Source organism: Acomys minous (assembly GCF_964271855.1).
Source record: "Acomys minous genome assembly, chromosome: 14".
NCBI classification, from domain to species: Eukaryota; Metazoa; Chordata; class Mammalia; order Rodentia; family Muridae; genus Acomys; species Acomys minous.
Genome location: NC_140496.1, coordinates 8,847,652 through 8,865,408, shown reverse-complemented (window position 1 = coordinate 8,865,408; position 17,757 = coordinate 8,847,652). Strand labels below are relative to the sequence as shown.

General features: G+C 53.3%; 1 protein-coding gene across 1 annotated transcript; it reads right to left on the bottom strand.

Annotated features, from left to right (window-relative positions):
* Positions 1 to 227: 227 nt before the first annotated feature.
* On the bottom strand, positions 228 to 16,646 carry MEAK7 (MTOR associated protein, eak-7 homolog). The gene is made up of 8 exons (XM_084757312.1): positions 16,318 to 16,646; positions 10,849 to 11,017; positions 8,507 to 8,737; positions 7,520 to 7,670; positions 4,880 to 5,305; positions 3,686 to 3,804; positions 1,801 to 1,980; positions 228 to 1,403 (listed from the first exon to the last, which is right to left on the bottom strand). Exons 1-8 carry the CDS (start codon positions 16,329 to 16,331, stop codon positions 1,281 to 1,283), a joined length of 1,413 nt encoding a protein of 470 aa, XP_084613438.1. The 5' UTR covers positions 16,332 to 16,646; the 3' UTR covers positions 228 to 1,280.
* Positions 16,647 to 17,757: the final 1,111 nt, after the last annotated feature.

The following is a 17,757-nucleotide window of genomic DNA, read 5'->3' as shown; positions in this document are numbered from 1 at the left end:
TACTAGTATTGTCTCTCTCTAGCTCACACACCATTGCCCACTGGGTTCTTACCAAGAAAATCAAAATGGCTGAGCCCTTGTCAGTACCACATGGCCTCCGTGCACAGAAAGGGCACGTTATTGGAAGGCACTTGCCTCAGACCTTCTGTGGTGCTCACGATTGGTACATGGAGTATTCCAGGAGCCACCTGGGCAGAAATGCAGAACTGGAGAGATGCACATAGCGGGCTTATTTTATGGCTTTTAATTGAGGCAAACTGTATAATCAAAGGTAGAACCTTTATCAGATCTGTAAAGGTTGAAGTTTACAGCAAACAGCCAACGGAAGAGGTAGAGGTCTCACAGAGGAGCCCACAGTTCCTCTGAGAGGGTGACACTGGGTGGCAATGACTCAGTGTGAAGGACAGCCTGGCCACCTGAGTCATCATCAATCTTTCAGGATCACTCGAGTCCATCTTCAGTAAGTCTATACTGTCCCATTACCCATCATCCTTCTGAGAAGGCCTGAGCTATATGACCTCAGAGAAGGCACCTAGAGGCTGACACTCGCAGCCGAGACTGGGTATCACCCACTGACTTCTGGGATGGCCTTATGTATCCTTTGGGCAAGCACCCAGACTTCAGGTCTCTGCAAATGGCCCCATATTTCAGCTAGCAGCACAGTAACGACTTAAGTCTCTTGAGTAAATAGGTCAAGTTTCCCCATTTGTTCATCAGACTCATTTATGAGTGTGCAGAAAGCTAGGTGGGAATCCTCATCTGAAGCCTGTTCTGAAGCGACCTGCCCCAGAGACGTTCTCTTCAGATCTTCAGCTACAAACCCAGAAATTCCACGCTGGGTGGGGCGAGTGTGCTCACAAAGGTCCCAGATGTTCTTCTTAGCACCTCTATCTTTCCACTCTGGATGGGCCATGGGGGCACTCACAGGGACCCCAGAGCAAAGGCCAAGCATGGAGCCTCCTCACAAAGCAGGAATACAGGTCCCAACAACCTCTTTATCTAGATGCCATTGACAAAGATTCTCATCCACACTCAGGACCCTTGGGAGATGATGTCCATCAGTGATAGCTTCTGAGGGATATGGCAGGGCTGTGTTCTGATTAAGTATGTCCACGATGGCCTGGGTGTGACCGTGGGGCTCTGTGTTGAAGCTAAGCCAGAGTGAGGGCGGAGGGTCTGAAGAGCTCTGCTTACCCAGCAGTGGGCAATCTGGGTGCTGTGTGCATTGCATCCCTGAGGAGTCCCCGCCCCTGCTCCAGGAAGCCCGCGGTCCAGGTGCTTCAATTCCCATCAGCATCCTCCGGGACTTCTCGCAGTCCTTCACTGTGACGAGACCGTCCACTGATCTCCAACAAGCTGCGGGCTTCAGGGTTTGAGTCAAGGATGCTCTTCTTGTTCTTGACCTTGGGAAGAAAGGGAGTGGGTGTGTTCAAGATGCGCACGGGGAGGTAACAGCTCCCACCGACCTAGACCACAGGGTGACTTCCTCCCAGTGGTTGGCTTACCAGATTGGAGCCATAAAGAGGCTAAGTGGCATGGGTACCCAGAAGCCTCCCCGCTGGCATGCACCTGCCAGTGTCACACAGAAGCCCATTTTTCTTGCAGAAAGGTAGGGTGGGCAAAGGTGGGCCAGGTGTGCATCTTAGGTAGGGCCCCACTTCCAAGGCAAACACACACTCCTGGCATGACCCATAGCTGGTGAGGACGAACTGATCCCCAGACTGAGAAGCAGGCAGTGGAAAATAAGAAAAAGCAGAAAGGCCATAGCTCCGCAAGAGGTTACTGCTAAGAAGAACTCACCTCACTCGTGTCTGAGAAGTCGCCAAGTCCCCACACCTCCATCTTATCAAACTGGAATTCCTCCTGGGCAGACAGCTGTGGGCTGTTATAGGTGGTGCACGTGGGCTTGGCCTTGCTGTGTCCTTTCCCGAAGTCGGCAGCCACCCAAAGCCCAAAGTAATCGTGCTGCCCGCCCATGCCCTGTAGAGCAGATGGGGACAGATGACAGTGTCAGCCACCACTGTGGGGAGGGGAGGGCAGAGCTTCAGAAACAACAGGCTTGATCACTCCAGGGAGCCAGGAGGCTCCTGAGTTCCTGACTAGCCTGAGCTACAGAAAGTTCCAGGCTAGCCTGTCTAAAACTTTGTCTCAGAAAGGCGTGTGCATGCATATGTGCATGCGTACGTGCGTGTGTGCGTGCATGGTGTGTGTGAAGCAACCAGCCTGAGACATGGGGAAAGGTGGGATGTGGCCAGCAGCTTTCTTTTCTTGGGCTATGATTATAATCCTGTTCTAAGGTGCTAAATGGTCTTAGATATCAGCAGACTACACTCCGCAGCTCGGCTGAGGCCTCCATGGACAGCCGACGGGACACTCCGCAGACCCCTGGAAACCCACCTGTGCCCTGTCTCCACAGGGAACCGACCCCGACCTCTGTCCAAAGACTCCCTCAGAAAAAGGTGGCAGGCTAGGAGTGCCAACTCGAATGCGCATCTTCCTACCATTTGGCCCCACTGCCAGGCTCAAGCCAGCTGCCACCCTGCCTCCCTGACAGCTTTGTCCCCACGTCACCTCTGTCACACCCTCTTGTCCCTGGTGGGTCTGGAGCACATGATATAATGACCTGCTTCCATGGTACAGGGATCTGGGTTTACATCTGGAGGCTGCTTTTGGTCCCTAGGCCAAAGACTATGGTTGCTGGGGTTGTTGGGGCTACTCCCGAGGCTGGCAGCCAGGCCCACTCTGGGATGGGTCACATGCTTAAACTCTGGTGTCCTGGGGCACTGGCCATGTCCCTCCCACTTGCTGTGGTAGCAGCCTGAGAGGGAACCCCTGACCCTCTCTAGCTGGCAGCAAGTACAGAGCTAGCTAGACCTTCCCAAAAGACTCCTCAGGAAGCAGAGAAAAAAAAAAAAAGGCCAGCACGTTGGGTGGCTCTCACCAACGCCAAACATCAGCTGCCATTGCTGACCTGGCTCCCCCTCTTTTCCCCTCCTCCATTATATGCCCTCCCTCTCCCCTCTGTCCTCCCTTCTCCTCCTGCCCTCCCCTCTCTCTTCTCCTTTCCCCTATCCTGTCTTCTCCTCTCTATTCTCTCCCCTCCCCTCTCCTTTTTTTTTTTTAATAGGGTTTCTAGGTGCAGCCTTGGCTGTCCTGGACTCGCTTTGTAGACCAGGCTGGCCTTGAACTCACAGCGATCCGCCTGCCTCTGCCTCCCCGGTGCTGGGATTAAAGGCGTGCGCCACCACACCCGGCACTCCTCTCATTCCTGTGGCTAACAATAAGCAAGAATATGGCTACCACAAACACAGGCCATTTTCTGTCACATGAGTTACCACTAACTAGACCAGTGCCCAGAGCCCTCAGCTCAGAAATCTTCCACCACCACTAAGCTCAGCCCACAGGCTCACTGTGCAGGCTCAGCACATGTTGGGGTGAGGCAGATGGCAGTGACTGGTGATGGGTCTGCCACCAACACCCTCTTGGGACACAGACTAACCATTTGCAGTTCAGGGAAAGGGCCAGACTGTTTGCACACACAAACCAGGGGAAAATCAGCCAAGACATACCTAACACTAAGGAAGATGTGCCCTGGTACTGGCTCTCAGCACACACCACAGAAGGGACAGACACACTGAAAGCACTCGCACCTGGCTGGTGGGCCACCCCTTCCCTGCCTTCTTACCAGTCCGTTGGGCATGGTCTGCTGTCCCTGATTCAAGTACATGAAGTGGTCATTGTAACCCGTGTATGTGTACGTGGCCATGCTGGGGATGACAGAGAACAGGAAGCATTTGTTGTCCCCTGGAAGTGGCAGAGAGCCAAGGAAATAGTCACTGCCTCAGAACCAGATGCAAAGAACTACAAATACCAACAGGCTGCTTCTCAGGGTACAGCAGCAAGGGCTTGTGCATCTTCAGGGGCCATATGGAGGGGTGCTCAGAGGACAGCCCCCAGGCCCCACACAAGACAAGCCTTACGGATGTCCAGGGACTCAGATGGAAAAGCCGAGGGCTCAAGGATCCAATGACAGTGAATAGACAACGTGGCCATCTTCAGACCACGTGGTGTCAGACAGGAGCTGACACTGGGCAAAATCACAGGGCCCCAGGCTGAGGTGAAGAGGCCACATGGGGGAGACCACACCCCAGGACACCAGCGAGGACCTAAGAGCCCTGCCATGCCTTTCTGAACCTGCCACAGCAGTACTACTGCACAGCAAGGCACTTCTCTCTGCAGCAAACACCATAAGCGAGTGTGGCAGCTGCCTCCAGCATACAGAGGAAAGGACACCAGAATAAGCAGCAGGCTGCAGGCCAGAGACTCAGAGTCTTGGCTGCCTCGGGATCCGAAACACCGAGAGAAAACAGTCTGGGTTGGGCACACTGACAACATGGTCTAACACGCTAGTATGTGTCAGGCCTGGCGTAGGATCCCCAGCACCAAGAAAAAGAAAATCCCACCTAAGCTAAGGGCTATTCGCCCATTTGGCCACTCTGAGCACAGGGACACAACTCTGAGCTGAAGCCTCCTCAGGCACGCACAGCTGCCCTCTGCTGGAGCACCGGGCTCATGACACAGAGCAAGCGGGAGTCTGGAAAACACCCTTCGCACCAGGGTCAAGCCTGCCTGTCTCAAGACCACCGAGACCTGCAGCACTGCCGGAGGGTGCAAAGGTTCTGGAGGAAGTGGGGAGCCTGCGGAGCCTGAATGAGCAGCCCACAAAATGGTGCCACCAATAATGGGCGGGGTCTTCCCACATCAATTAACAACCTGCTCTGGACAACGCCTAAGACCTCCTTCCCAGAGGTCCTACGCTGTGCGAGGTTGGCAGTTAACCCTTCCTGGCATAGGACTCACTGCCGCCTTGAGGCCTTACCTTGGAACTGAGGCTTCACCTCCCAAGAGCAGGAGGCAAAGCCACCAAAGATGTAGCCGTCCCTATCCTCGAGGACAACCAGGCAGGGCCCCTGGTTCGTGATATGGCTGCACAGCTGGGAGAAGCTCTGCCCGTGGAGCTGTGTGGAGAACAGCAGGCGCCAGGATTGCTGATGCTCTGCTGCCAGGTGGGAGTTGAGGTAGATGACGGACAGCACGTCCAGAATGCTCTCAAACGGCCCTTGGTCCACCTGGCACTTGGGGACCAGCGTGGAAAGGTCAAGGGGTGAGCTCAGGAGGTGGAGGCCCCTGTGGACCACCACACTCAGAAACACGCCCACATGAGGGACATGAAACACCCAGTCCTGGATCACGGCTTGGTCGCACACCTGGTCCAGGGACTGAGAGCCCAGGAACTTGTGGCCATCTAAGGAAAGAAGAAACTAGCATTACTGAGCCCTTTGTGTCACTTTACGGACACCGCCCAAGCCTTCGAAAACCAATCTAAAGACCACAAGTCACCAGGAGACGGCTTGTCTGAGCTGAGGTATGTCATAGGTGTATCTCACATCTCTGTTTCTTTGTATACTTTTGTTTTTGTTAGAGAAAGGGTCTTGTGTAGCCCAGGCTGGCCTCAAGCTGACTATGTAGCTGAGGACAGCCTTGAACTCTCATCCCCCTGGCTCCACCCCCCAAGTGCGGAGATTACAGATGTATGTCACAACCGATTTATGCAGCGCCCAGGCTTGAAGCCAAAGCTTCGTGCATGCCAGATACTACCAACTGAGCCACCTTTGTATTATTTTGTTTGTTGTTGTTTTGAGACAGGGTTTCTCTGTGTCACCCTGGCTGTCCTGGAACTCACTTTGTAGACCGTGGTGGCCTCAAACTCACAGCAATCCACCTGCCTCTACCTCCCCGAGTGCTGGGATTAAAAGCCTGCGCCACCATGCCCAGCTGTACTATTTTGATGTGACTGCTAGAAAATACTACATTTCATGGGCTGGCACTGATTTAAGAGTTTGACTCTCAACACCCCTCAGCTATTCCCTCCCCCTCACAATGCACTTCAGAAGGCCTCGATGATGGGAGGCCTTTGCAAGGAAGCCTAGCCTGGGAACCCCTCAACTGCAATATCTGCAGAGACCACTTCAGCTGAGGGCTTTGGCTACCAAGGTCAACAGAAGGCTGGATATGTGACTGTTTGATGGCAGATGGGGTGTGGCTCAGGGGCACCTGCTTGCCGCCTGGGGAAGGGCAGGTCTCACCAACTCTGTCCTTACCACATATCTTTCCAAAAATACCCAGTGTGGCTCTCTATTACCTAACTCCAAAGATAGGGGTGACAGGATAACCAGTGGGGAACCCTTGGGACTTCAAGTTGGGGTCCCCAGGTGTAAAGTGGAGGTAATGCTAGAACCTACTAAGTTGCCATGGAGACAGGAGGAACACGTATGGTTAAACTCACAGAGAGACTAAGGCATTGTTTACACCTGTGAATCCCACGGAGTGCAAACCCAGGTGTGAACTCAGTAAGGCTGGATTTTTTCATTTGTTTGATTTTGGGACCAGGGTTTCTCTGTGTAGCCTGGCTTTCCTACCATATGATCTGTAGACCAGGCTGACCCTGAACTTAATGATCCACTTGCCTCTGCCTCCCAAGTTGCTGGGACTAAAGGTGTGCACCACCACACTCAGTGATAAAGTTGGATTTCCAACACCAGTGTCTCAAGTGGAACTCCAGCACCAAAGGATCTGACAGCCTCTTCTGGCCTCTACAAGTATAAACACACACACACACACACACACACACACACACACACACACACACACACGTAAAACCAAGTATATAAAGAACCAAGTATATAAAGGACTTAAAACACTAAGATGGATGAAACCCAAAGCAGCATGCGGCGACCTCTGGCATGTAGTAAAGGGTAGTTTAGGGGGAAACTACAGCTACAAACACCTGCATTGAAGGAAGGAGACCTCAGATTAACCATCTAAACCTTACTTGAGAAACTAGGAAGAGGGCTGGAGAGATGGCTCAGAGGTTAAGAGCACTGACTGCTCTGCCAGAGGTCCTGAGTTCAATTCCCAACAACCACATAGTGGCTCACACCCATCTCTAATGAAATCTGATGCCCTCTTCTGGCATGTAGGTGTACATGCAGATAGATCATTCATATACATAAAATAAATAAAATTAAAAACCAATAAAAACATCGGCTAGGTGGTGGTGGCACACGCCTTTAATCCCAGCACTCAGGAGGCAGAGACAGGAGGATCTCTGTGAGTTCAAGGCCAGCCTGATCTACAGAGTAAGTTCCAGGACAGCCAAGGCTACACAGAGAAACCCTGTCTCAAAAAACTTAAATAAATAAATAGTAAAAAAAGAAAAAAAAATCACCAAGAATATTGAGACCCATTCTATAAGACTGACCAAGGAAAAAAGATTTCAGACACTGAAGCCAGAGGAGGATGTGTGATGTCACAATGGCTTCTGCACAGCTGAGGGACACAAAGATACCCACAGCAATCACCCAGAGCAAGGGGGGACAGATACACATCACGACAGAGGCTACGATCACAGCAACTGTGGCCATCACGCCCAGGTCTGACTCACAGAGGACAGTCCCACACTTGCCTTGAAACCTCATTTCTGACAGCAGCTGGGCAGTCATTGCCTGCATACTAGCCGGGGGCACAGCGGATTTCCTCGACGTCCAGCCTCGAAGCTCACGCTGGCGGGTCAGCACGTGCACGAAAGAGGCCACCAGGTCCTCTGTGAACTGGGACATGCTTCACCATTAGAGCCGAGCCCTCCCCAAGCCACTCCCGGCGCATCGCTGTGAAGATGGTTTATCGCTTTAGTACCAATCACCATGGGCCCCAGCGTGGGCGCCACCTTGTGTATTCTTCTTTGGTTTTAAAGATTTGTTTTTATTTTATGTGCATTGGTGTTTTGCCTGCATGCATGTCAGTGAGGGTGCCCAATCCCCTGGAACTAGAGCTACAAACAGTTCTGAGCTGCCATGTGGGCCCTGGGAATTGAACCTGGGTCCTCTCTGGAAAAGCAGCCAGTGCTCCTAACCGCTGCGCCGTCCCTCCAGGCCTAGTCATGCAACTTTTGTTTCTTTTTTTAGCACTTCATGTAGCCCTAAATTTGCTATGGAACGGAGGATGACTTTGAACTCCTGGTTCTCCTGCCTCTGCCTGCCAAGTGCTGGGATTACAGATGTGGGCCACTAGGCCAGTTCTAAACGCTGCTGGGGATGGAATCATAGGCTTTGCAGATGGTGTGTCAGCATCCTACCAAGTGAGAATACATATCAAGTCCCCCTCCCCTTTTTGTAACATTTTGACACTGGGTCTTACCAAGGTGCCTCGGCTGGCCTTTGACCCTCTTGAGTAGCTGGGACGTCAGGCCTGCACCACCAGGCCTGGCCTTCATTTCACTGATAACACACTTAGCCCACCTAAGAGTTTGCCAAAACCCTAGTTCAAGAGTTCTGAATCAACTAAAGTGTTATGTGGGCTCAGCTCCCTGAGGCTGCCCATGCCATGATGCTGTTATTACCTAAGCAGCTGTCCCAAGTCCCCCGACCCCTGGCCACCACGTGTCTACCTTCTGGACGTCTCTGGCCCTCACAGGCCCCTCCGCGGCTGAGAGCATCAGCATCACCACATGGCCCTTCTCCTCGGAGCTCCCTTTCAACAGGTGGGCCAGGAACGCTGTGAACTGCTCCCGGGAAACATGTCTGTGTCCCACAGGGACTATGTGGGTGGCCTTGACCTTCCACATGCCGTTAAATAGTCTGGTGACCATCGCGTGGGGAAGAGCCTCCTTGACATGGCTCTGTTGGGGACAAACAGTGGGTTAGGCAGGGTTCACTGGAAAACAAGCTGAGGGCAAGGCCAACCACTGTCCTATAGATGCTGCCTGCATCTGCGCGACCTTCCTGGGATCCCACGGTACCATCTCCCCAACCAGGGGGTCCCAAAGTGTACTGGCTCAGGTTGGGGTGGTGCTCAGGGCTGGAGGGTTCACTGCCATGTGGAAGGCCCAGAGTTTAAACTGTAGTAGTGAAGAAAACAAAACAAACACGCCTTTAATCCCAGCACTCTGGAGGCAGAGGCAGGTGGATCTCTATGAGTTTGAGGCCAGCCTGGTCTACCCAGGACAGCCAAGGAGACACAGAGAAACCCTGTCTCGAAAAACCAAAAATAAATAAATAAATATACAAAAATAAAAAAGAAGTTGTGGGCATCAGAGGCTGCCATTCTAGTCGGTGCCTGCACCTCAAACCTCAGTCTCCCCAGGCCAGACATTTCCTTCCTGCCACTACTACCCACACTGCTTAGGGCCCAGTGTTCACGGAGTCTTGTGCCTGCAGCACCTGTCTGAGCTCACGACCACGTGCAACATGCCTGTGAGGTGCTGGTCTGTCTGCTCCTGCTGCGTGCATACAGTACACTGTGCCCAGCTGCATCTTCGTCACCCACATATACCAAACCTGGGGCTCCCGTAACTTCTGGTTGGCTGAATGTGGTTGTAAACGTAACTTTTATCTGCCTGATGTAATAGTCATTTTGGAGGCTCACTGCCTCCATCTGCTAACCTACCTAGGTCTGGCCCTGGAAGCTTCTAGCCTCCTTACAATCTGACCTAGGCCTAGGACGCTTTCAGCCTCTGAGACTTAGTGCTGAGTCTCTTTCTTGTCCATACTGAGCTCTGGGCTGGCTGGTTCAACTCAGCTGTTCTAGTTCAAACTCCTCTCCAAGGTGACTTATTCAATCTGGCTTCTTCTCTCTCGGCCTCTGAATTGCTCTGCTTGGTCTCAAACTAACTCCAGCAATCCGTTACAATCTCCGGGCTCCTTCTTATCCTCTGGCTCATTCTTTCTTCACCTGTGGTTTGCTTGTTTTTTCTTCAGCCTGTCTCTGTAAAACTCCTCTAGTAAAAGCTCCTCCCCTCTTTCCCAGCACTGCTCTTAAACAGCCTCCCTTTCCTCTCTGTTCTCCTGACTCACTTTATAGACCAGGCTGGCCTCGAACTCACAGTGATCCACCTGCTGGGATTAAAGGTGTGCACTACACCGCCCGGCCAGTTCTTGCTTCTTAAACTGAGTCTCAGGCACTGAGCGAAAAGTGCTGTGACACTCCCTGATGTCAGGACCACATTGTAAAGGCATCAGGCAGCTGAGATGTCAAGTGCGGCTCTAGACCACCCGGGAGGTGGCAGTTGTTCCTCCTCTCATGTCTTGTCAAGTTAGAAATGTCCACCAGTCCAGCCACAATCCAAGCCCTCTCTCCCTCCCTCCCTCGTTCCTGCCTATCTTTCTCTCTGACCCTTCCTCCTGTTTTCTGAGACAAAGACTCACTATGCAGCCCAGGGTGGAATTTTCAGCAATCCTTCTCAGTCAGCCTCCAGAGTGTGGACCACGGGCAGGAGGAGCCATACCCAGCCCCGGGTCCTCGCTCTAGTACACGTAAGACACCTTCACACGGGGGCTGCAGAGATGGCTCAGTGGTTAAGAGCACTGTCTGCTCTTCCAAAGGACCCGGGTTCAATTCCCAGCACTCCACATGGCAACTCACAACTGTCTGTGACTCCAAGATCTGACACTTTCACACCTATGATCCCAGCACTCAGAGGGCTAAGAGGGGAAAACCAGTTCAAGGCCAGCCTGGGCTATACACCGAGTTCCAGGCTAGACCAGCATCAGCTAATACACCAAGACTCTGTCTCAAAAAAGAAATAAAATAAAATGGGGTGGGGGTGTTGTGCATGTATGGCCCATGGCTACTTTTCACCCTAAAGGACAGAGCAGTGTAGCTGTGACATAGTCATGGAGACAACACCACCACCCAAAAAAAAACCAAAACAGGGACCCTTCACCAAAAATTGGCTTATTAGTGCTTGCCACAACTGCAGACCCTAAATCCCCTCCACGCAGTCACTCTTGCCTTCAGTGCCTCCAGAGAGAATGCCCCCATTGCTAAGTCGCCTTTATGAGATGACAGAGCATCAAACAGTCTGTCCACCTCAGCCTGCTCCTCAGGCGAGAACTTTGAGTGTGACTTCTGGTCCGACAGGCTCTTAGCGTTCCCCATCTTGCCCGCTCTCTGGAGCTTTCTGCAGACAGGAAAGAGAAAAATCCCAATGTGAGAGTCACAGAAATGTTGAAAACCCATGGCCAGTGAACGGCCACTCACGGCAAAATGCAGCCAAAATACTTATGATGGAAACTTTCATGCTGGGATAGAAATTAACAGCTGACATGAATGAAGTATGGGGGCCCCATCTGATCCCTTGACGCAGCCCGGATTCCTTCTAAAATCACACTGCCTGGCCCTGTGGTGGTGGTCCAGCCCATAATCCCAACGTTCAGGAGACTGAAGCTGGGGTGGTGGTGGTGGCTGTGAGCTTGAGGCCAGACCGGGCTACGGAGTGGTGTTTTACCACTTACCAATGCCTCACTCCTTTTCATGGCTGAGTAATATGCCATTGTATGGACATACCACCACATTCTGCTCACCAATCACTAACTCGCAAGCATCTGGGCTGCTTCCACTGTGGGATTATTACAGATAGCGCCGCTACAATCCCTTATACTTGTGCCCCTCTTTTGGGGTCTCTATATTCTACCCACGGGGCTTTGACCCTCAGACACAGGGCAGTGGAACTTTGATGTTTTAAGGAACTCCAATTTACATTCCCGCCAGCCCGGCACCAGGTCCCACTCTCTCCATATCCTTGCCAACCTTTGTTCTTTCGGGGGTTGGTTGAGGCCCTGCTCCTGACAGGCTTCCATGCTACCAAGTTTCCCCAGAAGACATATCCCTCCAGAGGGCTCCTCTGGAGCACTTATCACAAAGTTGGGCAGGCGAGGGGGGCCTTCAATCTAACCACTTTAAAGTTTCTCAGCGGCATCTCCAGCCTACACTCCAGGACCAGGAGCACAGGGCTGGCCTCACTTGGAAAGCAGATAGCAACATAGCTGAACCCTATCCCTCCAGGGACATAGCCTGTGCTATCACACTGAGCCGACTCCCTGGGGACTGCAACAGCTCAGCCATCTGGGACTCAGGTTATCAGTGGCCCCGAGCTGTTAAACAGCCACTGACTACCAGAGACAAGAGACAGGGTGGTCGCCAGATGCAGTGTTACAGCTGTTTAGGGAAAGGCATGGAGCCCTGTGCCCAGGAGAGGACCCGGTAAGAAATAGTGTGCCAGGGCCACAGCTCTGCCAGGCTTGGGAGTACAGGGAGGTTGCTTGTGCGGTTCACTGTAGCCTACCAACCACCAGGAACACTGTGGGGACCGCTGCAAAGTGCCTGAGGCAGGGTTGGGACAACTACAGTGGAAAATGCCAGCGCCTGGGGTCAGAGCTGCAGAGCTGCAGGGTGTAAGGAGGGCTCAGAATGGACTCCAGGCTGTCTTGAGTGGTATGGGACGGACTCGAAGGGAGGGGACAGTGCAGTGGCTCGGTATCTTAATTTCCACCCAAGAAGCAAGACATACAGAAGGGCTAGGGCATGATTAGGAAGAGTGGTTGGTGGCCATGGGGATAGGGAGAGATGGACACTGGGTCATGCAGGTCCATACATGCTGCCTGCCCTCATCTGTGCAGCCTGGCCTTGCCCTGCACAGGGTGGCTAAATGGCGCCACTGCTGCAGACCCTCTGTGTGCCTCAGGAGAGCCCTGCCCCACAACGTAGTGCAGGGTGGCTATCAGCTGACACACACAAAACTCACCAAGGCCCAAAGGCTGAGTACACCCCAATAACCCTGGGCCTTCCCAGAACATCACCCATGGCCACAGGTGTTTTCAGGTTTTCTCTCTCCTCTTACCAAAAGGTGTGTGAATTTACCAAGTCACATAAACCTTGTCACTGTTTCTCCCTGAACCCTCCTGCAGAGGACAGACAGACGCATGATGACACACCCAGGCATATGACAGTCCACCTGCAGGCTGGGCTTCAAGCCTCAAAGCATCCCTGCTCATGCCCCTCCTAGAAAAATCTGAAGGAAGCCTGGCCTCCTTGTCAGCCCACACTGTCCTTCTCCAACTTTTGTTTCCAACTGTTCAGAATCTGGGATTTTCCTGAAAGGCCCCTCCTGCTCACGCTGCAGAGCCCCTGGGCCATTCTGCCCTCCTGCCCGCAAGCTTGGTGGTGCTGAGTCCTCTGACTCCAGTGAGACTCTGCCAAGTGCCACAAGCTGATTCCCTCACTCTGCTCAGAGGTCACTTCCTCTGAGGACTTCCCTGGTAGTCCCCACCCAGGGGTCAGCCCTGCCCTCTTCAAGTCCTGCTTTGTCCTGGCTCCAATCTGAAGGCTGCACAAAGGGACTCTGCTCCACGACCACCATCCTGTGCCTTAGCCTGAGGTGACAGGACATGTGACCTGAGGGTTCAGTCTGTTCCCTTGCGACCTGTCATAGCTAATCTTGGCTGTCAACTTGATAAACTTGGAATCACCTGGGAGACACAGTTCTGGGTGGGTCCCTGAAATATTTCTGAGCTTAGGTTGATTGACATAGGAAATCCCACCCTATCTGTGGGCAACGCCATTCCCTAGGCTCTCCCCTCACCCCAATGAATAAAAGGGAGAAAGCAAGCTGAGCACCCGTGGTTCCTGACCATAAATGCCAATGTGGCCAGCTGCCTCATGTTCCTGCCTCTACGCCTTCTCCAGTGTGATGTATGACACTCCAAAACTGTGAGCCAAAATAAATGATTTCCCCTCTTAAATGGCTCCTGTCGGACGTCTGGTCTCTGTGACAGAAAATGTAGATGTCACCCTCTCCTTTCAATGTGTGGGCTTCCCAGCACTAATTCTCCACAAAGTCCTATGAAGAAGCCCCCAAGGAAGAAGCCCACCCCACAGGAGCCCCACGGTCAGCACTGCTTACCCTACCATGCATGGCCTCCCCTGGCTCAGTGATATCACCTACATAACCCGTGGCCTGCCGGCACTAAGCCACAGTGGGGACGCAATTTCCTGAGAAAGTAATCGTTAAGGGGCTGGAGAGATGGCTTAGCAGTTAAAAGCACTGACTGCTCTTCCAGAGGTCCTGAGTTCAATTTCCCATAACCACATGGTGGCTCACAATCATTTATAACATGATCTGATGCCCTCTTCTGGCCTGCAGGTGTATGTGCAGGCAGAGCATATATACATAACAATAAATAAATCAATCTTTAAAAAGAAAGAAAGAAATCGTTAAGCACCAGGCTTTGAACAACCCCAGGGCAGCACCAGACAATACCAGATGCCATAAAAGAGTCTGCTCTGTGGGGAAGGCAGAGGGAGGGGAAGGGCAGGTCTGAAGCCCACAGCTCAGGAAGGACTGTGCCCCGTGCCACCCCAGCCCCTCTAGCTGAAAGGCAGGCAGCCTGTGTCCTTTCACAGCTACAGCAAGAACGGTTCTCGGGCTCCCACGCTGTCCCTCCAAGCTGCAAGCTCTAGATAGTGGCCAGAAATTTGTCAGCTTCCAGGAGGAAGCTGGAATGTGTGTCCATGATGTCAGAGGTAGGTTCTGACTAGGGGACAGGACCTCCATGGGGACACCTTGGTACACTGGGCAGCCTTCCCCTGGCAACTCATATGTACCCTTCTTAGGGGAAGATGCATCTCAGCTACTGTTAAGGTCACTTGTAGCAGTAAGTGGGTATCAGCCTTGCGACCCAGATGAGACAGACATCTGAAGAGGATCAGAACCATTTTTCTTATCAGAAAAGGCGGGGGAGGGGGGTGCCTCTCAAGTTCACTGGGCAGAAGTCAGGGCCGCTGCTGAACACCTCATAGGACACAGACCCTGACCACCACAAAGCATCCAGCCATGGCTTGATGAGAACGCAGAGCAGGGACCAAACAGGAGGGGCCTGGCCCGGTGAAGGTCACCCACAGTGACAGCCCTGGCCATACTCTACACACACAAGGCCTGGGCTCCGCAGTCACATTCTGGGCACAGGCAGCCTAGCCCAACACCTGTCCCATAACAATGGGCACATGACTACTTTTCCACCTGGGTACAATCAGGGGCAAGCCTTAGCCTGACCAGACCTTAAGTCTCCTAAGCCCACCTGTGCACTAGCCAGTCTAGGCCACAGCCCACCCTCAACACACCACGCCGCTTGTTAGCTAGTCAGGCCCTTCCCTTCCCCATCCACGTGATCCTTTCCCAGAGGAGCTCAACCTCCTCCCCAGCTGTGGAGTCTCATCACTAAGTCACCACTCCATGGTCTTAAATGGAGTTTGGCTTGCCAGGCTATCACAAGCTTGGGTGAACCCTTTAACAGTAGGGCATCGGACTGAATGAAGCCGTCCAGAGCACCTGATTCCGCTTCCTGGAAGCCACAGGCAGACACAGACGGGCCCACAATAATAGAAAGGAGTTCCTTGGATTTGTCCCGGAGGAAGCCGGCTCTTTGCAGCCTCAAGTTCCGGTGGCTGGCTAGGGGCGCGGGGAGGGGGGAGGGAGGGGGAGGGGCGGGGGCTGTTCCCATAAAGCCTCCAGAGGATCACGACCATCTCTCTGGTTCCCGGGGTCAACGTCCACCACTCTACACACCCACACCAAGCCCATGGATGAGTCCTGGAGCCCACCTGCGCCTCGCCTCAGCGGTTGGCCGCCCTCCTTCTAGCCCAGCCACCCGCAGAGGTGCATGCCAGGGCACTTAACTCGCCTCTCTCTAACTTGGTTTTGAGCTCGCCTCTCAAGGAACCCCGCCGGGTTTGTCTTGGAAAACAAGGTAGGCCCACAGACTCCTTCAGAGCCCTGCTTCACCCTTCCCAGGCGCTTTCTGAGTCTCTGACATTAGCCTTAACCCTGGGAAGGCTCCTTGAGGGCTTGCTCAGGCCACTCCACAGGCCTTCCTTCTTTGCGCCGTCCCCAGCCTGGTCCAGGGTTCCCTCCCTCCGGCTCACCAGCCTTGGCCCACAGGGACCGAGCGCCTTCCGGTACGTCCAAGGCTGCTGGGTTGCCTGGGTCGCCCAGCCCATTCCCTAGCAACAGCGCTGATGGACGGTTATGAGCACCAATTAGGAAAGAGCTATTTGGAGGTGGAGCCTAGAAAAGCTCAACCAATGGGGTTGTAGTTTACAAGGAGTGGGCGGAGCCTGGAAGCAGTAAAGTTGAGTCTACTGGGAGGAGCACCCGAGGATTAAGGACAGCGGCTCCAGTTCTGGGAAGGCGGTGCCTGGGGTTTGGCAGGGGGCTGAGGGTTGGGGGGCTGGGAAACAGCTGACGAGCTGGGAACCTAGCAGGGGATTGCAGGAGCGTTGATTGAGGAGGGCTCCCAGCAAGCAAGCTGGGAGCAGAGGATCTGGGGAAAAAGTAGGGATGCTGGGAGCAGGGGAGTTGTGAACAGAAGTCTGAGCTGGGTCTAGCCCCCCCAGGACTAGGGTGGAAAAAGCTGACCGCCTTACCTCCTGAAGTCCATCTTACTGGCCAGTGGAGCATTTGACACAGAGAAGCAGCTGCCAACCGGTCTTGTCCCCAGGAGTGGAATAGCGTCCTGTCAGCCCTACCGGGCCTTTCTGGTGCTGGTGACAGACACAACTGAGGCTGGGTGCAGGGAAGCTCCAGAATTCTCAGCAGTGTTGCCCCCACTGACGGGCAGCGGCTTCCTGAGAAGTCCACCGTCCGAGCCGCGCAGGGCAACTCTTCCCAAGCCCACAGTAACAGAAGCTTTGCTGTTTGAAATTGTAGCTGGAAAAATGACACCAGGGGTTGGAGAGGTGGCGGAGTAGTTACGAACACTTGGACACAGGTGAACCTCATGCCTCCTATTAACTCCAGTTCCAGAGGATCCGACGCCCTCTACTGGCCTCCAGAGGCATCGCACGCACGTAATTTTGTTTTTAGTAACACCAGCCCCTCTGAGTGTGGTGGCACACCCCTGCAATCTCAACACTCCAAAGGGCCTAGACAGGGAGATTGTCGCAAGTCTGCGGCCATCAAGGTCTACACAGTTCAAGGCCAGCCCGGGATACAGAGACAAAAGTTTTGAAGTTTTGAAAGTTTTGAAAAGAAAGCAAAGAAAATGGGCAGCTAGCTCCCCCTAGTGGATTGAAGCCACCAGAAGCCAGCCCTCCTTTGGTTCCCAAGGACTGGAATTTAAGATGGCTGTGGAATGCTGAGACCAGAAACCGTTAGGTGAAACTTGACTGAGCAAAAGAGCCGAGTCGTGGCCTTCCTGGAGATGTCTTAAATTGACTTAAGCCCCACGCTCCTGCGAGCCCCTGTGAAAACTGCTGAGTCAGTGGGCAAAGGCTCAAGTTGATGTCAATGTCCCGCTTCGGGAGACAGCCAGGACAGCATGGGTCTCCAGTCTGACACACATGGCCGCATGTGTGTCAGTCCACAGTCCCTGCCCTCAGCACCCCCCTTCCTCATTCAGACACCCCCCCCCCACACACACACACAGGTATAAACTAAGGTGAGACAGAGGTGTGGCCGTGGATGAAAGCAGGGGAGAGGGGTGGAGTTAGAGATGGAGAGGCATTGGGGTTCAGCAGCTCAAGAAATGAGGTGGGGTTATAAGCATCCCAACTGGATGTTTAGGCTTGAGAGGTCATCCAAGCATGCTACTTTCTGTGTCATAGGTCAACCACCTTTCCAGGCCCTTCATATTCAGAAGCCAGGGTTCAGAAAGGGTAAGTGACTCTCCCAGGGACACTCAGCTGGGTCACAGGCACAAGCAATCCTGATTCCAGACTCAGGGCTCTTTTTTTTTCTTTTTTTTTTTTTTTTTTGGTTTTTCGAGACAGGGTCTCTCTGTGTAGCCTTGGCTGTCCTCCTGGACTCACTTTGTAGACCAGGCTGGCCTCGAACTCACAGTGATCCACCTGCCTCTGCCTCCCGAG